Source organism: Bison bison, unplaced genomic scaffold (assembly GCF_000754665.1).
Source record: "Bison bison bison isolate TAMUID 2011002044 unplaced genomic scaffold, Bison_UMD1.0 scf7180017864492, whole genome shotgun sequence".
Lineage (NCBI taxonomy): Eukaryota > Metazoa > Chordata > Mammalia > Artiodactyla > Bovidae > Bison > Bison bison.
The window spans coordinates 3,407,931-3,419,521 of NW_011495051.1; the positions used below are offsets into that span (position 1 = coordinate 3,407,931).

General features: G+C 59.8%; 2 protein-coding genes across 2 annotated transcripts in view; one reads left to right on the forward strand and one right to left on the reverse strand.

Annotated features, from left to right (window-relative positions):
• The window catches only part of LOC104979692 (hepatoma-derived growth factor-related protein 2), a 17,722-nt gene extending 13,884 nt beyond the window's left edge, over positions 1–3,838 (forward strand). Inside the window, exons 10-16 of the mRNA XM_010828155.1 lie at positions 539–642; positions 1,226–1,299; positions 1,435–1,505; positions 1,839–1,940; positions 2,129–2,342; positions 3,075–3,207; positions 3,525–3,838. Of these exons, the coding sequence (XP_010826457.1) occupies positions 539–642; positions 1,226–1,299; positions 1,435–1,505; positions 1,839–1,940; positions 2,129–2,342; positions 3,075–3,207; positions 3,525–3,627 (801 nt within the window). The 3' untranslated portion in view covers positions 3,628–3,838. The remainder of the gene's footprint in view (positions 1–538; positions 643–1,225; positions 1,300–1,434; positions 1,506–1,838; positions 1,941–2,128; positions 2,343–3,074; positions 3,208–3,524) is intronic.
• Positions 3,839–4,200: 362 nt separating this feature from the next.
• The window catches only part of PLIN4 (perilipin 4), a 12,669-nt gene continuing 5,278 nt past the window's right edge, over positions 4,201–11,591 (reverse strand). The window contains 5 exon segments of the mRNA XM_010828154.1: positions 4,201–5,985; positions 5,987–6,223; positions 6,300–6,368; positions 8,659–8,846; positions 8,959–11,532. Of these exon segments, the coding sequence (XP_010826456.1) occupies positions 5,890–5,985; positions 5,987–6,223; positions 6,300–6,368; positions 8,659–8,846; positions 8,959–11,532 (3,164 nt within the window). The 3' untranslated portion in view covers positions 4,201–5,889.

Genomic DNA, 11,591 nt, shown 5'->3' on the forward strand with positions numbered 1-11,591 from the left:
AGCCCTGGAAGACTGAGCAGAGATGGGGTGGGTGCGCACAGGTGCCCTCTGGCTGCCGAGTTGGGGGATGGCTTGTGGGTGGGTGAGGGAGCAATGAGGCCTCTTGTGACTGTCAGCTCCCTGCCTCATGGCTCTCACAGGCCAGCCTGAGCCCAGGAATCAGAGCTCCCGGGCCCACTGCCTTTTGGTGTGAGCCTAGGAACCCCCTCTAGGGACAGTGGAGGGGAACAATGCCCTGTTCTCTCCCCACCACTCTGTCACAAAGTGGGGGGGGCCATGTGCCCTGCCATAGGAAGTGTCCTGCTCAGCCAGAGGAATGCAGTGGGGCCCCCCACTGCTGGGTAGTCTTTTCAGGGCTGAGAAGCTTCTGCATGGGGATGGGCTGGACACAAGGTCCATTCCACCTGGTCTAGCAGCTCCCATCCAGGTGGAGATGGTGGCAGGGTGTGATGAATTGTATCTGTAAGGGTACAGCTTGGAGTCCAGCGAGTTCCCTTTGCCCGCTGCTCCAGCCCCTTTCGTTCCCTGGTTGCTGCAGGTGAAGAAATCAGCTAAGAAGCTGCAGCCACAGAGTACAGAGCCTGCGAGGAGATCCAGCCAGAAGGAGAAGAGGGGGCGTTCTGAGGAAAAGCCACGCGCCAGGTCTGGTGCCATGCTGCCCCCACCCCCCGGCCAAGGCTCCTCTGGTCCCCACAACTCAGGGGAGGGCCTTGGGGTCCACAGTCAGTCTTGGAGACTGCAGCAGTTGAAGTATCTGGTTCTCAGGACCCCATCAGGTTGTGCAGGAGCCTTCCCCTGGGTGACCCTATCCCCGGGGCACCAAGCTGTATCTGGGGCACCTGTGGTTGTCACACTGGGGGGCTCCTGGCATCTGATGGGTGGGGGCCACAGAGGCTGCTCCTATCCCACGATGCCAAGATCAGCCAGCAGAGGATGACCCGGCCCAGACCGCCGAGCAGGACGTGGAATTGGAGCTGCAGTAATGTGTCTGCTGCCGTTTCCTAGTGTCACATCAGAGCCTCTAGTAACTCACGTGCTGGGGTTTATGTAACTAGCCTCTGACCGTTAGTCACCTGTTGAAAAAAGAAATGTTATCTGCTTCCTGGAGGAAGGATTGCTCTCTCTGGTCCCCTCGGGTGCTGCCCTCAACTGGATCGGGTGTGCCCTGGTCCCTGGCGGGGACATGGATCAGGGGCCCGCTAAAGGCATGGCTGATTCTCCACAGGCCTGTGAAAGTGGAGCGGACCCGGAAGCGGTCAGAAGGGTTCCCACCAGACCGGAAGGTTGAGAAGAAGAAAGGTGAGGAGGGGCTGCACAGCGCTGGCTGCAGCCTGGGGTCTTCGGGAGGGACGAGGGGTGGCCCCGGAAGAGCAAGTGGCTCCTGTCAGCGGAGACTCTACTCAGGCCCAGCGCTGCCTGCTCTCCTACCTGCAGAGCCCTCCGTGGAGGAGAAGCTACAGAAGCTGCACAGCGAGATCAAGTTCGCCCTGAAGGTTGACAATCCGGTGAGACCTTCCTTGGGGTACAGAGGTCACGGCTAGGTCCCCCATCCTCTGACTGCTGGAGCTTCCTGAGAGGTCTCAGAACCCTGAGGCAAAACCAGGCTACCCGGGGTGGGTGCCCCCCAGATGCGGGCCAGCCTGGCCTATTGGGCGTAGTTCTCTGCACCTCCACCAGGTGGTGCCATGTGAGTCCTGGTCCTTCCCACTGTCCTGGGCTTCCTGTAACTTGGCCCTCCCCCAGAGGGGGAGCCCCAGGGTCTCCCTCCCCACCCTCTTGGGCCCCAAGAGCCCCCTCAACTAGATGCTGACACTGCTGACTGCTCTCTTCGCCTGCAGGATGTGAAGAGGTGTCTGAATGCCTTGGAGGAACTAGGGACCCTGCAGGTGACCTCACAGATCCTTCAGAAGAACACGGATGTTGTGGCCACTTTGAAAAAGGTATGGCAGGGCCAAGGGATCGAAGGGGCTGGGGGCATGGGCCTGCTCTGGGAGCTGGGCTGCCTGTGGTCAGCGAGGAGGAAGCCATGCTCATGGGAGGCACCGCCAGGGGTGGTGGTGATGAGGGAGGGTCTCAGGACCGGGGTGAGGCGGCTGCACCTCCTGAGACAGGCCTCTTGGTGAGCCAGATCCGCCGCTACAAGGCTAACAAGGAGGTGATGGAGAAGGCGGCAGAGGTCTACACCCGGCTCAAGTCTCGGGTCCTGGGACCAAAGATCGAGGCCATCCAGAAGGCGACCAAAACCGGTTCAGAGAAGGAGAGGGCCGAGGCGGAAAAGGCCGAGGAAGTGCTGGCTGGAGAGGAGGCCCCCACAGAGAGGGTGGAGGATGAAGCGAGCACTGGTGAGGAGCTCAAGGGAGGGACCAAGGTGGCCGGCAGGGCCCTGAGCAGGGGCCGGTGCTCCCCGCAGACTGCCTGGGGACATGATCCATTGGCTCTGGCCGTGCAGGCTCGCTGTGTCCACAAGGTGGCCGGTGCTTGGGCCACACACCCCTGTGCTGCTCACAGGCGCTACCCTCAGAGTCAGGTAGTCTGAGAGGCCATGTGTGTGCTGCCAGGTGTGCGAGTGTTACTGGATCAGGCGGTCATGGAGGTCTAGGAGGAGGGAGGGCCACGGGTGAGCCGAGAGGAGCAAGGGCCGTGGCTGTTGGGCCAGGAGGGCGTGTCTTCCGGGAGCAGAGGGGTCATGTGGTCCTGGTGAGATGTTTGGAGCAGCCTGGCAGGTGGGCATTGGCAGGGAGTCAACAGAGCCGAGGCTGCCCAGGAACAGTAGAGGCCGTGTTTTTCCTGTGTCTCTTGGATCTGGCCGTGGCAGGGTTTTTCCTGGTGTTGTCGGCCGTTAGTTGACCGGCCCGTCCCATCTTTAGGCTGCATGGTTGGGGCTGGCTGGAGAAGGACCCACACGCAGCCTGCTGTCCCTGTGTGTCTGGTGGCTCAGGGGTGGAATGGTGAAAGCAGAGATACAAACGGGTTGAGGGCTCTTGAGGTTTGCATGTTGCTCATGCACTTCAGACAGGGTTGCAGGGTCCCCGATGGTAGCCCCCTGCTGTGACCCATGAGCCTCTCTCCCACAGACCTCTCAGCTCCCGTGAACGGCGAGGCTGCGTCCCAGAAGGGGGAGAGCACCGAGGACAAGGAGCCAGAGCAAGTACAGAACTCGGAGGAGGGGCTGGGGGGTGGCTCCTCCGAAGACCTGTTACACAATGAGTAAGTGTCACCCCAGCCACAGGGTCCATTTTCGGAGATGGCACCCAAGTCTGAGCCACTCTCAGTGGGGTCCAGGCCAAAGGGACTTCTGTGCCACATGCTGACCCCCCAGCCCCATGGAGGGAGCTCTGAATTCAGAGCTGCCCTGAGCCTGGGCTTGGGGTTGGGGGTGGGCTGGCTTCCTCCTGATGCCCACCGTGGGGAGCAATGGTGCCTGCCTGTGTGTGGCGGGGCTGCAAGGGGAGCGAGTTGGGCTCTGTAGGAGGGGGCAGACAGACAGGCGTCCTGCTTACCCTGCCCCTACCATCCTCCCCCAGCACCGTGAGGGAGGGCCCCAACCTGGATGGGCCCGGGAAGGAGTGGCTAGACCGAGAACGGCTGCGGATGGACTCGGAGTCCCTGGATGAGGAGGAGAGCTGAGCCGGGCAGCCTGCGGCCAGGCCCTGCCATCCTGAGCAGCTGCCCAGTGGCTAGCCTGGCTCCTTCCTGGTGCCCAGAGAGCAGAGAACTGTTGGGGAGACGCTGTGCTGTTCGTTTGTATTTGTCCCCCTGGGTTTTTTTTTTTTGCCTAATTTCTGTGGTTTCCAACCCACATGAAATGACTATAAAGGGTTTTTATAATGAAAAAAAAGTCACTTTTATTGGCTTTGTTTTCTAAGTAGTGGTCAAGGGCCAGTCTGGGGACAGAGGGTTTTAAAGCACAAGGTCACTGTTAGTTGCGGATATGAACTTGGTTCTGACGGTGCCCATGGCCCTGCAGGGCTGATGAGGGGCAGGGAGATGGGGTAAGTGAGGTCTTTCCCGAAATACCAGGAGGGGTGCTGCGGGCTGTTGTCCTTGACATTCGGAGGGCGAAGGCCTGGGGGGCAGGCCTCATTGTGGACGTGGGGTGAGTGGCACCTCCATTCTGAGCTTCTCTAGACCAGGGAAGGGGGTAGTGGGTGGTGTGTGTGTGTGTGTGTGTGTTTCTCTAGTGGGTGGTGTGTGTGTGTGTGTGTGTGTGTTTCTCTAGACCAGGGAAGGGTGTAGTGGGTGGGGTGTGTGTGTGTGTGTTTCTCTAGGCCAGGGAAGGGGGGGTAGTGGGTGGTGTGTGTGGGTGGTGTGTTTGTGTGTGTGTTGCCCAACCAAGCACCTGCAGGCAGTTGTTTAAACAGTCGCCTCTGTTGTGTGTCCTGCTGGTGGCCCAGCCTCTCTGTCCTGGTGGATTAGAGGCCGGGTGTGGTTCTGCTTTCTGGGCCTGGCACCCCCCACTGTGGTTTGATTGGACTTGAGACCGTCACTGAACTCGGATTCTGTGAACCGCCGTTTCCAGCGTCACCCCCTCTGCTAACCGTCTGGGATGGGCAAAAAGGCAAGAAAGGCTTGGGGAAGGTCCCAGACTGGTCCCGGTGTCCGGCCTTGGCCAGCTCCCCTGGCAGACGTGATCCTCTGGGGACAGCTTGTGCATTCGTCGGGGGCTCAGAGCACTTGATCATTTCTGAGAAGAGGGGGCATCTCGAGCCCTCTGTCAGGGAGGTGGCCAGCTGAGGGGTGCAGGTGTGATGGGTTCTGCGAGGGGGGCACTTGACAAGGCTTATTAGGCTACTGGTGGTCAGCAGCTCTCCCAGCATCTCCTGGGCCCCAGGGAGCAGGATCAGGGGGACTGGACCTCCACGGCCCCACCTTCCCGTGTGCAGCCCACCTCCCACGGTGCCTTGAGGACTCAAGGAAAGCATGGCTGGAAAGGAAGCGTGTCCAGTAGCTGCCAACCCAGCCCCTGGTCTCCAGCCTGGAGCATGTGACCAGGACCTGAACACATCAAACATGTTTTTGTTTTGTGGGTAGGGGGTTGGCCACACCACGTAGCTGTGGGGTCTTAGTTCCCTGTCCAGGGATCAAACCCATACCGTCAGCAGTGAAAGCCCAGAGACCTAAACTGCAGGACCTCAAGGGAAGTCCCTCGAGCACCTTCTGTCATGAGTTCCCTGGGGTCCCTCCCTTTATTCCTTCATTGGCAGCTTCTGGGCCCAGGGCCTCAGAACATCAGCTCTGGACCCCTGTGATCAGCCATGACCCGGGGTGCTGCTGGCTGGGGGGGTGCATCAGGAGGGGACATGTACTCACTCCCCCCCACCACCTGCACCATCTGGCCCTCAGTTGTGGCAGTTACTTCAGCTTTGCCTTCACAAAGCCCTGTGGCCTCCCCCAAAGGTCAGCAGAGGCGGCAGGTCAGCAGAGGCAGCGGGAGCCCACCTGCCCCAGGACGACAGCATTCTGGTATGTTCGGGGGTGTGCGCTGTTAGCTGCTGGACGTGTGCTTTCAGAACAAGGATGGAGCTGCCTGGAACCCAGGATGGAGGAGCAGGAGTGCCTGCTAACTGGTGGCTAGAGGACCCTGGCTGGGGTGGAAGACCCCCAGAGTTTATAAAAGATAAAATGGCCCTCGTCAGGGTGCAGAGTGGAGAACTTTCTAGGCAGGCACCATACCCTTTCTTGAGCGCTTGCTCGAGATCTTCAGGCTAAGGCCCACCACCAGGGGTCTTAGCTGCCTGGGGTTCCTCAGCCAGAAGGACCAGCCGAGCTCGTGCCCAGGGAGGCAGGTGGGCGGTACAGACAGGCCTGGCGCCGGGTGTATGGTGTGGTGGAACTCCAGGACCCAGAGCTTCCGGGGCTTGGAGCTGGTTGCGGGCAGGGGAGGAGCTCCTACAGCGGCTGCCCATCGGCGGGCAGGGCGAAGGGCCCCACCAGCCAGCCAAGCGGAGGGCCTTGCTGCACGCTCCGCAGCACCTGCTCCAGGCCCCCGCCATGCCTGGCCCACACCCTGGCGGCTCTCAGCCAGCCGCTTGACTGGCAGCTCCGCCACCGTGGCGGCTGAGGAGACCAGGCCATAGAGCTCACAAATGCTGTGCCGAGCCTGCTGGAGCTGCCACTGAAGCTCCGTGGGGAGGCCCTGGAGGCCAGAGGCCAGGCGGCTGTAGGCCACATGGAGCTGCTGGACGAGGTTGCAGGCCCTGGACAGAGCCCCGGTGGCCAGCACCTGTGCACAGAAGGAGTGAGGTAAGGGGCTGGAGGCAAGGGGCGGGCCCACTAGCCCCTCGCTGGTATGTACTCACCTCCCCAGCAGCGGCTTCCTCTGCTTGGCTGCTCGCATCCCCAGCCGGAGCCTGCTGGGCCTCCTCAATCTAGGAAAAAAAGAGCCCAGCACAAACGTGATGGCTTCTCAGCGGGGACCGCCTCTGACACACTCAGGATGGCCTTCCCTGGCCCAGTGTCTCATGTCTACCCTTCCCATGGCATGGGGGAGTGCTTTGGAGCCAGAGGGTGGTGCGTCAAGAGGCAGTAATCCTGGTGCCTTGTGAGGTCATCAGGCATTCAGAGAGCAGGATGGCAGCGGCACCGTCACCCCAGCTCAGCACCCCCCACCCCCACCCCCAACATCTCCCAGAGCCCTTGGAACCAAGCTCCTCACCATGGCTGCCTGTGACCTCCCCTCCTGCTAACCTCCCATAGTGCTCTGTTCCGGCCACACTGGCCCCTTCTTGTCCCCGAGCATGTCCGGTGTGCTGCTGCCCCAAGGGCCTTTGCACATGCCACCCACTCAGCCTGGAATGTGCTTCCTCTGGCCCAGTGCGGGAGGCCCCAGGCCCTCTGCATCAGATCTCTGTTTCCCTCCTCAGAGGCTATCACTGTCCAGTTATCATGAATTTCTGTGTTGATTTCCCCTCTTGAGTTGGAGCTCTGTCATGACCGTTTGCTCCTTGTATTTTGGGTCCCTGGTACATAGGAACCCCCCATCCCCATTGACTAATCTTTCTTGTCATCCTGAGACCTCAGCAAGTGGACCAAATATGCACTTCAACTTTCCCTCGCCCTCCCAGCCCTTGCCCCAGCAGTCGACTCCATCAGGGGGCTCCTGCTTATCTGCAGGTTACCCTGTCGAAGACTTAGGCCATAATGTCCACCACCCACATACCCAGGGCAATCCGAAGTATCTCCTGCTGAAAGCCTCCAAGGCCTTAGAGGGTCTTGGCTCTCTCAATTCCTGTGTCTAACCTGGATGCTTTGCTCTGGAAATATATCTAGAACTCAGCTCCTCAAACCTCCTCTCTCATCTCCCATCTCCATTCCTGGACTCCTGTGGCTTGTCCTCCCCACAGGAGCCAGAGCGATCCACCTCAGTAAAGCCTCTGTTGGATCAGGCCATCTTCACTTTACAGTCCTGGGCACTGTGGGGTATGGAGCAGCCTCCCTCACCCCCAGCCTCTCAATGCCAAGAGTCCTGCCGAGTGACCACCACTGACGTTTCCAGGCTTGGCCCAGTGTTCCCTGGGGACAGGACTGCCCAGTTGAGACCCTCTGGGCTGGAGCAGTGGTCCTTAGATGTGGTTCACCACAGACCCCTGGGTGCTGATTGAAAACACAGGCGCCCGAGTGCATCTTAGGGATCCTGACTTGAACAGCTTGGCTGGGTTCCTTGCCACCTGAGTAGGTGGGGCTGCTCAACATTTAAGACCCGTGAGCTTGAGAACCTGGAGGTCCTCAGAGCTGGGGCTCCATCACCATCTACATCAACCATGGACTGGATGCCACTTAACTTCCTACTACAGCAGGTCAGCCCCACCGCCCATGAGGAGTTGGCGTGAGTGTTGGCAGTGATGCAGGGGAGAAAGCCTGGGGCTGGGGAGTGAGCGGAGCCGGCGAGACAGCACAACCCTGCTGGCTGGTGCCTGTCTCCACAGGGGCATTCAAGTCACCTTTGAGGAACTTCACTGGTGGTCCAGTGGTTAAGAATCTGCCTGCCAATGCAGGGGACACAGGTTCAACCCCTGACCCTGGAAGATGCCACACGCCTTGGAGCAACTAAACCTGTGCGCTACAACTAATGAGACCAGGCTCTAGAGTCCGCAGGCCACAACTACTGAGCCCACATGCTGCAACTACTGAGCCTGTGCTCTGCGACAAGAGAAGCCACCACAGTGAGAAGCCCGAACACCACAACTAGAGAAAGGCTGCTTGCAGCAATAATGCCAAATTAAAAAAACAAGTCCTCCTTGATTGGGCCCCCTTTCTTGCATCACTAAACTCCAGCCAGATTGCATGGGTTCCTTCTACCCCATCCGCCCCTCCCTTCACTTTACCCTCCCCACCCCGGGCACCCTTCTGCTCCTCAGAACACACCTAGCTTGTTCTCAGGCCACTTAGAACACTTTGCACAGGATGTGACCCAAATGGACATGCCCCAGCCCTGGTGTGCATTTCTGCATGACTGTCAGGTCTCCTTCTCTGCAGCCTCACTGGCTGCGAGCGTTGGGTCACGTGTCCATCTCCCCCACCCCATCCCAGGAGGCAAGCTCCTTGAGAGCAGGCCCATGACCAAGTGGGTGATGGGCACGTATTGGGTGCTCAGTGCGTGTCCGTCCAGTCCCCAACCCGAAGCTGAGGAGCATGCCTGGGAAGGGGCAAGGCTCTTACCTCCCTGAAGACGTCCTCAAGCTGGGCCAGCGCGTCCCGTGCCTGGAACTCGCTGTGCTGCAGGTGGCTGAGGGCGTGCTCGAAAGCCCGCTGGCGGAAGCCGGGGGCCACGTCACCCAGACGCACGAAGTAGCTGCCCTGGTCAGCCGTGACCTCCCTCCGCCTGGGCTGCGTAGCAACCAGCTGAGCTGAAAGGGAGGACGGGGTTGCTCAGTCCTCACGAGAGGCCCCTAGGCCGTCAGGGGCCTGGGGGTGTACAGACAACCGTGGCCCTGGGAGCTGGGACCGGGCTGTCCTTACCTTGTTCCTCGGCGCTCATGGGCTGGAAGATCTCTCCCAGCTCCTCCAGCTCGTCCCTGAGTGCTGCAAAGCCTTGGGCTCCTTCCTGGCCATGGGTGGTGGCCCCGGGAGCAGCATCCACCTTGCCCAGGGTGGCCTCTTGGCTGAACACGGCCTCAGCTGACAGAGGTCCATGGTTGCTGAGCTGAGCCTGAGGGGAGCTTGGGATGGTTTGTTCTCCTTCATCTGGGGCCCTGGAACTGGCAAGTCCAACTGAGGTGGCAGCCTTGGAATCAGGTAACCAGTTTGGGATGATGCCCACCCCAGTGTGCATACCTTCTTCAGCCACATGCCCTACGCTGCTGAGCCCAGAGGACATGGCATCTTTGGTGCCAGTCAAGATGGTCATGGTAGTGTCCATGCCAGTCTGGATGGCCTCATTGCCCACATCCATTGCTCCAGTGATTGAAGTAGACAGAACATCTTTGGTGCCAGTCAAGATGGACGTGGTGGTGTCCACGCCAATCTGGACTGCCTCCCTGGCCACATCCATTGCTCCACTGATTGAAGTAGACAGAACATCTTTGGTGCCAGTCAAGACGGACTTGGTGGTGTCCATGCCAACCTGAACAGCCTCTTTGGCCACACCCATTGCCCCAGTAATTGCAGTAGACAGAACATCTTTGGTGCCAGTCAAGATGGATGTGGTGGTGTCCATGCCAACCTGAACAGCCCCCTTGGCCACTCCCATTGCCCCAGTGATTGAAGTAGACACAATATCTTTGGTGCTAGTCAGGACAGTCTTAGTGGTGTCCGTGCCAGTCTGGACAGCCCCTTGGGCCACACCCATTGCTCCAGTGAGCCCAGTGGACACAGTGTCTTTGGTGCCAGTCAAGATGGTTTTGGTAGTGTCCATGCCAGTCTGGACTGTGCCCTTGGCCACACCCATGGCTCCAGTGAGCCCAGTGGACACGGTGTCTTTGGCGCCAGTCAACATAGTCTTGGTGGTGTCCATGCCAGTCTGGACTGTGCCCTTGGCCACTCCCATGGCTCCAGTGAGTCCAGTGGACACGGTGTCTTTGGTGCCAGTCAAGACAGTCTTGGTGGTGTCCATGCCAGTCTGGACCGCCCCCTTGGCCACTCCCATGGCTCCAGTGAGTCCAGTGGACATGGTGTCTTTGGCGCCAGTCAAGACGGTCTTGGTGGTGTCCATGCCAGTCTGGACAGCCCCCTTGGCCATGCTCACTGCGGCAGTGAGCCCAGTGGACATGGTGTCTTTGGTGCCAGTCAGGACAGTCTTGGTGGTGTCCATGCCAGTCTGGACAGCCCCCTTGGCCACTCCCATGGCTCCAGTGAGTCCAGTGGACACGGTGTCTTTGGTGCCAGTCAAGACGGTCTTGGTGGTGTCCATGCCAGTCTGAACAGCCCCCTTGGCCATACCCATGGCCCCAGTGAGCCCAGTGGACACGGTGTCTTTGGTGCCAGTCAGGACAGTCTTGGTGGTGTCCATGCCAGTTTGGACAGCCCCCTTGGCCACTCCCATGGCTCCAGTGAGTCCAGTGGACACGGTGTCTTTGGCACCAGTCAAGATGGTCTTGGTGGTGTCCATGCCAGTCTGGACCGCCCCCTTGGCCACTCCCATGGCTCCAGTGAGTCCAGTGGACACGGTGTCTTTGGTGCCAGTCAGGACAGTCTTGGTGGTGTTCATGCCAGTCTGGACCGCCCCCTTGGCCACTCCCATGGCTCCAGTGAGTCCAGTGGACACGGTGTCTTTGGTGCCAGTCAGGACAGTCTTGGTGGTGTCCATGCCAGTCTGGACAGCCCCCTTGGCCATGCTCACTGCGGCAGTGAGCCCAGTGGACATGGTGTCTTTGGTGCCAGTCAGGACAGTCTTGGTGGTGTCCATGCCAGTCTGGACCGCCCCCTTGGCCACTCCCATGGCCCCAGTTAGCCCAGTGGACACAGTCTCTTTGGTGCCAGTCAAGACAGTCTTGGTGGTGTCCATGCTAGTCTGGACAGCCCCCTTGGCCACTCCCATGGCTCCAGTGAGTCCAGTGGACACAGTCTCTTTGGTGCCAGTCAAGACAGTCTTGGTGGTGTCCATGCCAGTCTGGACAGCCCCCTTGGCCATACCCATGGCTCCAGTGAGCCCAGAGGAGACAGCATCTTTGGTGCCAGTCAAGACAGTCTTGGTGGTGTCCATGCCAGTTTGGACAGCCCCCTTGGCCACTCCCATGGCCCCAGTGAGCCCAGTGGACACAGTGTCTTTGGTGCCAGTCAGGACTGTCTTGGTGGTGTCCATGCCAGTCTGGATGGCCCCCTTAGCCATACCCATGGCTCCAGTGAGCCCAGTGGACACGGTGTCTTTGGTGCCAGTCAACACGGTCTTGGTGGTGTCCATGCCAGTCTGGACTGTGCCCTTGGCCATGCTCACTGCTCCAGTGAGCCCAGTGGACACGGTGTCTTTGGTGCCAGTCAGGACAGTTTTGGTGGTGTCCATGCCAGTCTGGACAGCCCCCTTGGCCACTCCCATGGCTCCAGTGAGTCCAGTGGACACAGTCTCTTTGGTGCCAGTCAAGACAGTCTTGGTGGTGTCCATGCCAGTCTGGACAGCCCCCTTGGCCATACCCATGGCTCCAGTGAGCCCAGAGGAG